At 24.3% G+C, this 13,641-nt stretch overlaps 5 protein-coding genes across 5 annotated transcripts, besides 2 other annotated features; 3 read left to right on the top strand and 2 right to left on the bottom strand.

Annotated features, from left to right (window-relative positions):
• Window positions 1-524: 524 nt before the first annotated feature.
• Window positions 525-1,073, top strand: EHI_157160 (uncharacterized protein; the record flags this gene model as incomplete). Its single annotated transcript, XM_001914177.1, has 1 exon — window positions 525-1,073. One exon carries the CDS (start codon window positions 525-527, stop codon window positions 1,071-1,073), a length of 549 nt encoding a protein of 182 aa, XP_001914212.1.
• A 201-nt stretch (window positions 1,074-1,274) lies between these two features.
• EHI_157150 (protein kinase, putative) lies at window positions 1,275-3,053 on the top strand (the record flags this gene model as incomplete). Its single annotated transcript, XM_001914176.1, has 1 exon — window positions 1,275-3,053. The coding sequence occupies one exon, from the start codon at window positions 1,275-1,277 to the stop codon at window positions 3,051-3,053; it is 1,779 nt and encodes a 592-aa protein (XP_001914211.1).
• Window positions 3,054-3,203: 150 nt separating this feature from the next.
• Window positions 3,204-6,128, top strand: EHI_157140 (protein phosphatase domain-containing protein; the record flags this gene model as incomplete). Its single annotated transcript, XM_647955.1, has 2 exons — window positions 3,204-3,603; window positions 3,649-6,128. 2 exons carry the CDS (start codon window positions 3,204-3,206, stop codon window positions 6,126-6,128), a joined length of 2,880 nt encoding a protein of 959 aa, XP_653047.1.
• A 70-nt stretch (window positions 6,129-6,198) lies between these two features.
• On the bottom strand, window positions 6,199-8,880 carry EHI_157130 (uncharacterized protein; the record flags this gene model as incomplete). The annotated part of the gene is made up of 1 exon (XM_647954.1): window positions 6,199-8,880. The coding sequence occupies one exon, from the start codon at window positions 8,878-8,880 to the stop codon at window positions 6,199-6,201; it is 2,682 nt and encodes an 893-aa protein (XP_653046.1).
• Window positions 8,881-9,043: 163 nt separating this feature from the next.
• EHI_157120 (kinase, PfkB family) lies at window positions 9,044-10,027 on the bottom strand (the record flags this gene model as incomplete). The annotated part of the gene is made up of 1 exon (XM_647953.1): window positions 9,044-10,027. One exon carries the CDS (start codon window positions 10,025-10,027, stop codon window positions 9,044-9,046), a length of 984 nt encoding a protein of 327 aa, XP_653045.1.
• Window positions 10,028-10,404: 377 nt separating this feature from the next.
• Window positions 10,405-10,606: a repeat region.
• Window positions 10,576-11,239: a repeat region.
• The last annotated feature ends 2,402 nt before the right edge of the window (window positions 11,240-13,641 follow it).

Here is a 13,641-nt window from a genome sequence, read left to right as displayed (position 1 = left end):
CTTAATAAATGAAAAATGAAAAATAATAATGGAAAGAATATTTATTTCAATATTTAGGAAAATACTATTTATCCACTCTTATTACCAATACTACTGTAATAGCTCTGATAAGCTTCTGTATTTTCTTTTAAATTAGACATTATTACTAGACTCTTTTAATCATTATACTATTAAATAAAGTTAATTATTCTATACTTGGTAAAGATATAACTATAAAAGAAATCCCCATTGTTATCAGAATAACAGAGGAATTAGATTAATCACTCAACATCATTTATCTGTTCTAAAATATCTGAAAACCAAAAGAATGTCAAAACACAAACTTCTTTACACAAACAAATACATTAGAAATTGGTGGAAATAACCACATAAAACATTTATCAAATCCATCAAAAACCCCATTCAATTTAATTATAAATGGTAATCTCACTTGTAATTCTTTTGTTAGTGATTGTATTTATTATTTCACTGCTTCTTCTATATCAACAACACTAACTATTAATGGTAAAGGTAATAATAATATTATGACAATTGATGAAAATATAACACTAAATGATCCATTTCTAAATTGTATTATTTTAACTGGTAAATCAAATGAAGAATTTAAATGTATTAAATGTAAAAGTGGATATTATCTTAATTCAAACAATAAATGTCAAGAAAATTCACGTTGTACTAAAATAAATAATCAAAGCCATTGTATTGAATGTGCATATGGATATTATCTTGATTCAACATATGAATGTAATAAATATATGAATGGATGTAAAATTGGAAATGAAACATATTGTTATCAATGTGGAGAAGAATATGTAAATGTAAATGGAGAATGTCAAGGAATGAATAATTGTAAAAATTCAGAAAGGAATTATTGTTTAAAATGTTTAAATGGATATAAAATAGAAAATAATAAATGTGTTAAAGATAAAGAAGAATGTTATTATGAAGGAAATGAATGTGTTTCATGTTCAAATGAATATACATTAAATAATGGAACATGTGAAAGTAAAGAAAATAAAAATGGAAAGAATGAAGAAATATATTGTGAAAATGGAAAATACATCAAGGAATAATCAATGTATAGAATGTACAGAATCAGCAATATGTAATTCAGATGATATTGAATTAAAATGTAAAGATAACCAACAATTAGATAATAATACATGTATAAATAAAACATGTGAAGAAGGAAAGATAAAAGATCAAAATGGAAAATGTAATTACAATATTTCAAATTGTTCAAATGAGTTATATGTTAATGGAAAATGTGTTGAATGTTTAACAACATATTACTTAATTCAAGTAGAGAATGTATTAATACAACAATAGAAAAATGTGAAGAACAAAATACATATGGATGTAAACGATGTTCAGATGGATATTATTTAACAACAAATATGAAATGTTCAAAATGTGATGATAATTGTACAATATGTTTTGGTTCATCTACATATTGTATGAGTTGTTCTAGTGATACATATTTAAGTAGTAATAGAACATGTCAATCAAATAATGAATTAAATGGAACATGTTTACAATTATTAGCAGATGGAAGTGGATGTGGAATATGTAATAAAGGATATTATAGAAATGGAAAAGGATGTGAAATATGTGAAAGAATATGTGAAACATGCAATCAAAAAGATAAATGTATAACATGTGTAGATGGATATTTCATGAGTTGGATAGGAGAATGTAAATTAACAACAGAAATTAAAGGATTTAAAGGAGAAATAGATAAAGAATATGGATGTAGAGAATGTTCAGAAGGATATTATTTAATAAATAAAGAATGTTCAAAATGTAAAGAGAATTGTACAAGATGTTCAATAAAGAATGAATGTAATAGTTGTGAAGATGAATATGTATTAACAAATAAAGAATGTATTTACTATTTAGATATTAATAAATGTAAAGAAGTAAAGAAGAATAAATGTTGGAAATGTTCATTTTGGTATGGAACGAATGAAGAAGGAAATGAATGTAATAAAGAAGTAGTATGGTGGATGATAATTGTCATTATTATAATTATTATCATTATTATAACAATTGTAATGATAATAATGATGGTTAATTACATAATGAAGAGAAGAGAAAAGAAAGAACGAGAGAAAACAACAACAATATTCAAAATAACACAATCAAATATCAAATTCATATCACTTGGAGATGGAATATTAACAAATAAGAAAGAAATTGAACTTCAAGAAGGAGAAGAAATTAAAGTGAATGAAGAAATACGAGAATTAATTTGTATTGGAAATGATAAAAAAGAAAAGATGAAGATACAAATAAGTAGTAAAGAAGAAAATGAGAAATATTCAATTAGAACAAACCCAAATATCATTACAATTGAAGGAGGATATGCATGTGAATTTGAAGTATTCATTACAATCAAATGTACAACTAAAATCAAAGATAAAATAATGATAATTAGTAAAACACTTAATAAAGCACAAGAAGAAACAATCAAAATTATTTCTATTGAAGGAGAAACAGAAATATCAACACGACTTGATCCTGATGAAATAAAAGAAGAAAAGAAAATAGGAGAAGGAACATTTGGAATTGTTTATGTTGGAGAATTTAGAGGAAATAAAGTAGCAATTAAGAAAATGAAACAAGTTGAAGAAAGTGAAGATAAAAAGAAAGAATTTGAGAAAGAAGTAGCAATGTTAGATAAATTTCGAAATGAATATATTATTCATTTTTATGGAGCAGTATTTATTCCTAATAAAATATGTATGGTAACAGAGTTTGCAGAATATGGATCAATACAAGATATAATGAACAAAAGAAAAATTACAGAAATATCAAAGAAAATAAGAATCAAATTTATGATAGATGGAGCAAAAGGAATTTCATATCTTCATTCAAATGGAATATTACATCGAGATATTAAACCAGATAATTTCCTTGTTGTATCACTTGATGATAATATTGAAGTTAATTGTAAATTAACGGATTTTGGAAGTGCAAGAAACATCAATATGATGATGACAAATATGACATTCACAAAAGGAATAGGAACACCTATTTACACGGTACAATAAATCCGTTTATTTTCAGAAGTAACTTTTGAAAAAAAAGTGAGGAGGAGATTGACAAAAAATCCAGTTAAAAATAATAATCTTTATTTAGTTTTATATAACACTAATAATGCCTATCAAATTTGTTGAAAACTATTTATTTTCTAGTTTGTAATGAAAGCCTTACAACACCAACCATCAATTAGATTTTACTCATCTAAAATCAATGATGAATTGTTTTCTTCTGAGAAGAAACAATTTGATGAAGAGACAATGCAAAAATACATTGAAAAATACTTAGAAGAACCAGACAAACTAATCCCTGTGCAACTAACTAACATACTATGCTTTGTTTCTTCTAATTCACTCATTTATAATACTGAAATGAAGGTTCAACTACAAAACTCGGAGAATGAAATTCTTATTTACTTTCCAAAAACCTTTGGGTTTTATATTTCTTCACAACCAAATTGTACTATCTTTGATTATTTCCACTTTTCTCTTATCAGAATTCCATTCAACTCTCTTTCATTTACATTATCTTTCTCCTCATTTACTCATCAACACAATCTCTGTTTGTAGTTTTTTTATTAATTTTGGTTAGTATTTATTATCATAGTCCCACGAATAATTGAGATTTCACTTCCAAGGATAACTCAATCACAATGTCCAGTTTCAATAGACCTTCACATCTCTTTGGATGGAGTTGTTAACAAAGTGGATTGCTTTTCACCTTTTCTTTTCACAAAAAAAGAAAATTGGAATAGAACTCAATATTCTCTTTATTTGTCAAGTGATAAAAATGTATTTCAAAATCAAATCTCTTTTCAAGTATTATACTCATCTGCTTATAGTTTTAGTGTTTGCTACGATGATGGGAATGTTCCCTTCCTACACCATGAAAATGTAATAAGTTCAGACTGTTCAGCACCAGTTACTCCACCTTCTTTTTATCATACAAATTCAGAACGTCTCTTAGTTCCAGAGGAATTAAGTCCTCGAGTTAATGATAAAAGCAAATACTATTCTGGTTATATAAGTGTATTTAAAGATGAAATCAAAAAAGAGGATAAAGGTTCTTGTCTTATTTTAATAGAACTTGAAAATAAAGAAAAAGTCAAAGAAATTGTTGCAGTAATTAAAGATAAAATGAAAGGATGTGATTTAACTTTAATAATTAAGCACGGAGAATATGATTTTGTGATTGAAGGGTATCATCCCCTTTTAGAACAAATGGTACAAGATAATATAAAAGAAAATAATATCAAAAGAGAAGAGAGTATAACCCAAATTCGTGCAGCAAGAAAAAAAGAACCAAACACAAACGTTTTATATTTTACAGACAAACAGAAGCTGACAAAAGAACTTGCTGATTTAGTTTTAGACGGTTGTAATCTTATTTACTTTCCAGATGCTTTATTAGACCAACAAAATTCTATGAACTATATCAATCTATTAGAGTGTGTTAACATTGAAATTATTCATAAACCTATGTTACTTGAAACAATTCAACAGGTCTTAGAACAGGCTAGTTGGAAGAATTCCATACCAGTTATTACTCGTAGTAGTCTTGTATCGTTCATGCCAAGTACTATGCTAATGCCATTTATTAGAAGGGTTATTTTCTTTTTAGCTCCAACAACAGAACTGAGAACAATTACTGTTTCTCACAATAAACATCTTTCTCATAGAAGTTTTATTCAAATTAATAACTCCATTTTATATCTATTTTATCAACTTAAACACTGGTCTATTCAACCAACAAACCTCAACGCAAAAACTTTGATTAGAGAAAGTCTTATGAGTGAACGAATAAGTAAAAGAGCATCAGACCCAGGACTTATTGTACCAGGAATAAGAGCTTTCATTCCTGAGGCATTAAGGGTTATGAAACATTCTGATCAAATAGTTACAAGAAACAAAAGTAATGATAGTTTAAGAAAAATTGGAAGAGAGGAGAGAATGAAACGATTTCAATGTGTCATCCAAAAAACTTCTGAAGATGTTATTGGACTAGATGCAATAAGAAAAATTGATATTGATGATAGAATTAATTATAAGTATTACTGTAAAATTAAAGATGAAAATAATTTTGTAGTACCTTCGGGGTTTAAAAAAGAATTAAAGAAAATGAAAGATTTAAAAGAAATTAAAGACTTAATGAAAAAATATAATGAAAAAGAATGTATTGATGTTAAAATTGTTGACCATGTTATTGAAAATTATTTATTGAAACGAACACAAAAGGAAATCAAAGAATATAAAAGTAAAATTGAGTTTTCGGTTTATTCTACTTCAGGAATGAAAACACGAATGGAAGATTACTACCTTTGTATTAAAAATATGAACAAAATGATTCAAAAAGAAAAGAAGGAATTAACATATTTTGGAGTTTTTGATGGACATGTTGGAACTTCAGCTGCTGACTACTGTAATTTTAAATTATATAATGAAATTGTGAGAAGCAAATCATTTCCAAAAAATATAGAAAATGCTATTCAAGATGGTATTATCAATGTTGAAAATGGATTTAAAGAAATTGCAATGAAAACAAAAGTTAATGCAGGGACAACATTAGCTATAGTGATGATTTATGATAACACAATCTATACTGCCAATGTTGGAGATTCAGAGATTGTTGTTTGTTATAATGATGGGTCATATGTTGTTACATCAGAAAAACATAACCCAAGTGTTGATAAAGAAAAGGCTAGAATAGAAAGTGCTGGTGGTAAAGTGTTTTATAATCATGGATGGAGGGTAGATGGTTTACTTGGTGTTTCAAGAAGTATCGGTGATGAATCAATGAAAAAATATGTTATTTGCCAACCAAAGATATGGAGTAAGGCAATTGATTCATCATTTCAATTCATAATTGTTGCGTGTGATGGTTTTTGGAATGTATTTAAATATGAAGATGCCATCAACCTAGCCAGAAATTATTTATTCAATTATTCTTTTTCTAATGAAGAGGATAAAGACTCAAATGGAATTATCCTTCCTAGAAATAAAGGTGATGTTTCACGATATCTTATTGACATAGCATTAAAAAGGCAGTCATTTGATAATATTACAGTAACAATTTGTTATTTTAATTAATTATTTCATTCAAAAGAAAAATAATAGTGTTAAGAAGAAATTTGATTAAATTTTAAGTATTTTTTCCTTTTCAAAGAACTAATGAGTCTTTCTGTTCTGTTTTATTAGTTAATTGCATGTAAATAGCAATTGGTGCAATAAAAACGACAAGAACACATTGTGTAAACATTAAATCATTTGTTGTAAAGCAGAGGATTAGTATAGAAACAACAAATTGAGTTATAATAAGGAAAATAGGGAATTGGAAAATCTCCTTTTTAGTGAAAAGGAATAGAGCAAAATAAATAATAAAAACGTTCCATATAATAATAAAGATGTATGTTGTTAATACATAAATATTAAATCCATATTTTAATATACTTGAAAGAGTTAATATTGGCAAAATAATAATAATTGAAAACAATACTAACCCACTACGTTTTCTTTCTTCTAACTTAACGAACTTTTCAACAATAATTAATTCTAAGATAGGAACAAAAATAAGAACTGCAATTGATGATCCATTTAAGACAAAATAGTGAAGGAAAATACCCATAATAATTGACCATGGACCACTAATAATTGTCATCATTGTATTGTATGAATATTTCTTAATCATTTGTTTTTGAGATATATTATTGGCAATTAAAACAGCTACATGTAATGTGAAATGTAAACTAAAAACTACACTTGCAATAGATCTTAACTGAACCAGGTTAAGAGTAGTTATTACTGCACCAGCAAATGATAATGGAAGAGAAATACATAATATAGAATATAATGGTAATAACAATTTAATAGTTTTTTGATTTACAAAGATAGTTTCCATTGTAATAGCAACACCACAACATGATGGGAGTAATAATAAAATAAAGAACCAAGAAGGTGCAATAGGTAAATAACCAAACATATAATGAGCAAACAAAAATGAGAGAGAAATAATAAACACTAATCTGGTAAGGAAATTATGAGCAATACTATAAGTATAATTAGTTGAAGTAAATATTAAAATTCCTACAATAAAGAATATTAGTAATTGGTCAAGAGAAGAGTCTGCACCAAGAGAAAGAAGAACACCAAGAGCACTTCCAAAAAGTCCAGTAAATGGAATAACAAAATAATTATTTTTTAAAACATAACACTCATGTGTAGCAAGAATACACATTAATAAAAATGCTTCTAATAATGTTTGAACATAAGTAGGTACTTCATTGAAATAAATAACATGAAGAGTTGAAATAAATGTTGCAGAAACAGTTAAAGAAGTTAATGCATTCCATATTTGATTTACAAGGAAATAAATAGTGTCAATAGCTACATTAGGGTGATAAGACTGTCTAATGATAATAGTTGATAGATAAACAGCAATAGAAAAGATAGACAAATATCTTGGGAAAATAAACATTGATAATTTTGCTATTTGAAATGAAATTATTATAGCAAACGACGTTAAATAAATCTTCTTTGTTTTATACATTAAATAACCAATTAAACAAAGCATTACACCTGTAAAAACACAATAAGTATCATTATAGAAAATACCATTTCTTCTTGATGCAACAATATATTCAATTGTAGCTAATCCAAAAGAATAAATAGTTGCAAGAATACTAAATATTGTTCTATTTGTTTTTACCATTAAATAAGGTAACAATAAAGTGAATGTTGCAAATATTGCATAAATAATAGTAAAATCATGAAGATTTATATTAAAAATTATAAATCTAGTAATATGGAAATAAATATGATGGAATGAAGTATGAAGATACATAAAGAGAGTAACAACTGCAGAGCCAATAGAAATAAAAACAATTGGATCAAAATTAAATCTAATTCTAAATGCAATTAAACCGATTCCTAATGACATTATAACCAAAGTTATAGTATTTAATTTTGAAGATGATAATACTAAAAAGGAAAGTAATGATATTAATAAACATAAAACAGTACACTCTATTATATTAGGTCGTTTTAATGTTGTTAAAACAAAAATTACTGTAATAATTCCAACTAAAGTAAAATAGAGCATATTATCTGATAATAACATTGTACAACTTGCTACAAACATTGGTGCTGAGGCTAAAGCTAAGAAACGTAAATGAGGAGTTAATATAAGAAGATACATTGACATTGGTAACATAATAATATATAATTGACCTAATTCTAAAAAGGAAAATACAGATGCAATAAGAGTAATAATTGCTGAGAATGAAATTAAAATTGGATCATCTCCATTTGGTGATGTAATTAAATGAACAAAAACGAAAAGAAATGGAACATAAAGTTCTAACGAAGGAATAAAATGAGTAATAGCATAACTTGCAACTGGAACAGAGATAAATCCTAAAGTAGAAGACATAATATTTAAAATAATTTCAATATCTTTTTTATCAATAAAATTAAATTCTTTAACTAAATTAAAATTAAACATTATACATACAAGATATAACACAACATAAATCATTAATGTAAAGAATATTAATAATGTATTTATACTAATGTCCATAGTACTAACAAAATTAACTATTAACGATAAAAAGAAAAACCCTGTTAATACAATAAATGGTATTGAGGCTTTAATAGAAAAAGCATTTTTGTTAATATTGTCATAAATCATAATTCCACCAATGACTAATAATACAATAGTAGGTACACCTCCATAAATACAACTAATAAATGAAAGTAATAAAGCATGAACAGTCATTCTATAATTAGATAATTTAAATAATGGTTTAGATTCTTTAGTATCAATTTGAATAACTGGTTGTTCCATTAATTAAAATATTAAGTTCTTTATTTTTTAAAACATTTTTTTTATTTTAAAAAAATAAGTAAATTAATAAAAAAATACATAATTTATTATTTATTTTATTTTAAAAAATAATACTAAAATAATTAAATTATAGTTAAATTATTATTTAAATGTAATAACTATTTTATGCAAAAATCTTTTCAACTTCAACTTTATATTCAGCCCATTGTTCTTCTGTTAATTTTGCACCCATCTTTTGAATAACTTTAGATGAAATAAATGATGCTGCTTTAGCACATTTATCTTCTGGAATTCCTCTTAACCAACCTGCAAGGAATGTACCAGCATATGAATCACCTGCACCTGTAGTATCAACAATTTTATCAGCCTTAAAGATATCAACTTTAACAGTTTTTCCATTTACTTTAACAAGTGAACCATTTTTACCAAGTTTAACAACTGGAACTTTTACAAGTTTAGCTAAAGCATCAATTGCTTGATAAGGATCAGAAAGACCAGTTAATGCTTCTGATTCTTCTTCATTACAGAAAATAATATCAACATAATCTTTAAGAAGTTCATCAAAGAAAGATTTAAAATCATTAATAATATTAAAAGAACCAGCATCAAGAGAAATAGTAACACCTTCTGCTTTAGCAGTTTGCATCATTTTTCTAAACATATCGGTATTAAATATTAAATATCCTTCTGTATGAAGTAATTTCATTCCTTTCATAATATCACTTTTAATATCATCTACTCCAAGAGTACATGCTGCTCCAAGGAATGTACCAAATGTTCTTTCTCCATCAGCAGTAACAAAAGTATTAGCACAACCAGTAGCTAAATCAGTTACTGTTAATTTTGGTGTAATTCCTGATTTTTTACAATCTTCTGAAAAAGCTTCACCATTAGCATCTTTACCAATTTTTCCTTGGAATGTACAATCTCCACCAAGATGAGCAATGGCATGAATACAATTAGAAGCAGAGCCACCAGATACTACCATTTTTGGATATTGTTTAGTTACTTCTAAAATTCTTTTATTTTTTTCTTCAGTAATCATTTCCATTGATCCTTTAGCTAATTCTAATTCATTAAGTACATCATCTGGAACAGTCATTAAAAGGTCAAGAAGAGCATTTCCAATACCAAGAACCTTAGCCATATTATTTACTTTTATGATTTTCTTGTTTGATTAGATCCTATTTAAATCCTTGGAGGGTTTTATTTTCAGGGTAGATTGTTGTTTTCTTCTTATTTTCATTCTATTTTTATTTTTAGGGTTTGATTCTTTTTTCAATTTTAAGAATATCCTTTGTCGTTTTATTTTGTTATTCTTATTCATTTTTATGGATATTTTTATTTCTTTAATAATAAAAATGAGTGATGCTTTACAAGAAACACAACAATATATATAAAAACCATAACAAAAGAAAGAGAAATTTTTATCAGTCAACCAAAGAATATACGTGATAGAAGATTACATGAAATAAATAGTATCTGTCTCGTCAGAAATACATTAATCATCTCATTAACCTTTTCAATAATAATATCTATCATCATAACAATTATTATAACAATCAAATCATTAATTATATGATTTATTTCACTCATCACTTCTTTCGTTTTCATTGTCATAAGTATTTTACTATTATTTTCAATACAAATAAACAATGGTATTATCATAATAAAAATAAATATCATAATAAAACATAATGAAAAAGAATCAAATATCAAAACATGATTATGTTTGTAAACAAATATATAAACATATATTAATTACCCATCTTAATGAATTTGATGCAATTGATTTTAGTAATAATCATAAATGTATTAGTATTGATGAAATGGTTATAACTTAAAATAAAGATTTATTGGTTAATGATAATTCATTCCATGCTAGAAGACAAGATATATAATATCAAAATATGAAAGAAAAGAAAGGATATATTATAGATGTTGTTATATGTCAAGATATGATTATAGAATTAAATTACATTCATAAAATAAATAAATAGAATGAATTACAAGAGAAAATAAGAAATAATAGAGAAATAATATATGTAGAAATAATACCTGTTATATTATCAATAAATTAATACACAAAGAGTCTATAAGAAGATTAAAATCACTGAGACTCCAATTAGACATCACAAACAATACTACATACAATCATTATAAAAAATATGAAAGACTTAATGTTTTATACAGGAAATTCTGGCAGCACATTAGAAGAAGAACAATCTAATGCGAGCATGTTAGAAATGAACTCTATTACATCAATAGAGCATATTGAAGAAACTGAAATAATCACTTCTCAATATGAAGAAAATCAATTATGGATATATCTATTAATTGACCTTTTTCAATTTTTCTTATTCATTTGATTCATAATGAATTAATTCAATGAAATGATACAAATAAATTGTTTATTCATTTCTTTTTATTTCTCTTTCATTCTTATTGCTTTTATTATTTATTAAAAACACATTGGGTGTGAATATTTCAAATGAAATAAAATAAATCATCATTGAATTATGTAAATTTTTATTTCACATTTTCATGAATTGTTTTAATTTTATTCTTTTTTATTTCATTTTCAATTATTCTAGATTGAATCATTTCATTTCAATTACTATGATTCGTTTTGGTGTGAAATTATATGGATATTCGTTTCCACAAAGTGCTTTTGACATTCCTTTATATTCATATGAATGTTGTTGACAATATGATTCTGTTTTAGCTTTTTCTTTAAAAACATAAATATCACTACTTCCAAATGAAAATAAATAATTATCTGCTTGATTATATAAACTAAATGCATATTGTTGGAATATAATATCAAATTTCTTCATTCCTTCATTTCTTCCTTTTGTTTCTAATGAAAATAAAAATGATTGTGAATCTTTTATATACCAATCAACTTCTTCAATTTTAGAATTAACATATCCTCAAAATTGATTTCCTTCGGAATCTTCAATAATAATTATTATATCTTCTTTATTCATTAATCTTTTATCAAATACTGATGTACCAACTTTCCAATCATCTTTATCTGAATCAAATATTACATTGTTTATTCTTTTTTCTGTCCATTCTTCTATTTGTTTGATTATTTCTTTTGTTTCTAACATTTCTTCAATTTGATGTTTTGTTTCTTGTTGGAGAGAATGCGCAGCACCCATTTTATTTTAATTTGATGTTTATAAGTTCAAAATATGGATGTTTAAATAGTTAATCCACGTTATTAACAAATCAAGTTAATCATTATTTTGAACATCATTCTATTTTAAATAAATGTTATTCATTTTTATTTTTTTTACAACAATAATTATTTAATAATATTAATAATATAATAATAATAAAATTATAATATTGTTATTTTCTATAATTAGTTTCTTTTTAGTATTTTTTCATTTTTGTTAAAAAAAAAACAAAAATATTGAAGAGAAGAAGATTCAATTCTGTTTTATTGTTATTATTTCATCTTTTGTTATTTGAATTTTCATGTTTTATCAACATCACTTCAATCAATTAATTTAATAAAGATAATAAATGATAAACAAAAATAAGATAATAAAATAAGAATAAGAAATAAAAGAGAATAGAAATGATATAATTATTATAAATATACATTGAATAAAAGAAATGAAATGAAAATCAAATAAAATTATATTAAATAACATAATAGAAGAAATAATCATTGTTTTAATTATTAAAATACTTGATATGTTAAAATATCAATATTATTAATATTTCTTTTTGTTTATTGAAGATAAAATAATAAATAATTTAATCATATTTCATTCTTTTATTTTGATTATTTAATAATTTTACCATCATTCATTCCAATTGATAATTCATGAATAAAAATATAATCATTGTAACTAAATAAAAAAATAAATAATTGTTTAATGGAAATTAAAAATTGTAATAATAATGATATTTCAAAAATTATGTAAAATTATTTATTCATTTTTATTCATTCATAACATTACAACTTTATTTTTATTTAATGATGTTTATATTTCAAATCAATAAATAAAAACAAACTGTTGTGTTAAATTATCGATAAATTTATTCATTTATTTTTAAATATTTTCTATTTCTTTTATTTCAAAAACACATTTTTTATGTAAAATTAAATGAAATCAATGTTTTTCATTTAAATAAAATATAATATGATGTATATTTTAAAAGTAAAGAAATGAAGTTATTTAATTCAAATGAATATGAAATGTTTTTACTAATAAATAACATTCATCAAATTGATAAATAATTATTACGTTTAATTACTTTTAAATACATAACAACTAAACTAAACAATGAGTATTAAACAAACTAAATTATTTATCCTTTGAAATACAAATGATTAAAAAGTATATTTTGTAAATTCAAAATGAAGAAGAATGTTTTAAAAGAAAATAATATTGCAAAATCAGAAACTAAAGAAATAAAATGAATATAATGAGAAAGTAATAAATAAGATATATTTATTATTAATATATCTGTATTACGAGACACAGAAGAATAGAATGAATATATCTGAATAAATGATTGATTATATTAAAAAAGAACAAAAAGAATTTTAAATAATTAATGTTATTTTGAATTTCAACCAGAATTTGCATAAAATAATATAACAATGAATAAAATGATATGGAATGTTTGTTCCAATATCAAATATTTAGAGACGTGTTTGTATTTTGTTAATTAAATAATATTGTTATATTCATAAAGAAGTTAATGAAGAAAAGAAGAAAACAAAAGAAGATAAAT

Source organism: Entamoeba histolytica, genomic scaffold (assembly GCF_000208925.1).
Source record: "Entamoeba histolytica HM-1:IMSS scf_1104750518653 genomic scaffold, whole genome shotgun sequence".
Lineage (NCBI taxonomy): Eukaryota > Evosea > Mastigamoebida > Endamoebidae > Entamoeba > Entamoeba histolytica.
The sequence above is the reverse complement of the archived record's forward strand: the minus strand, read 5'-3'. Positions and strand labels throughout refer to the sequence as shown.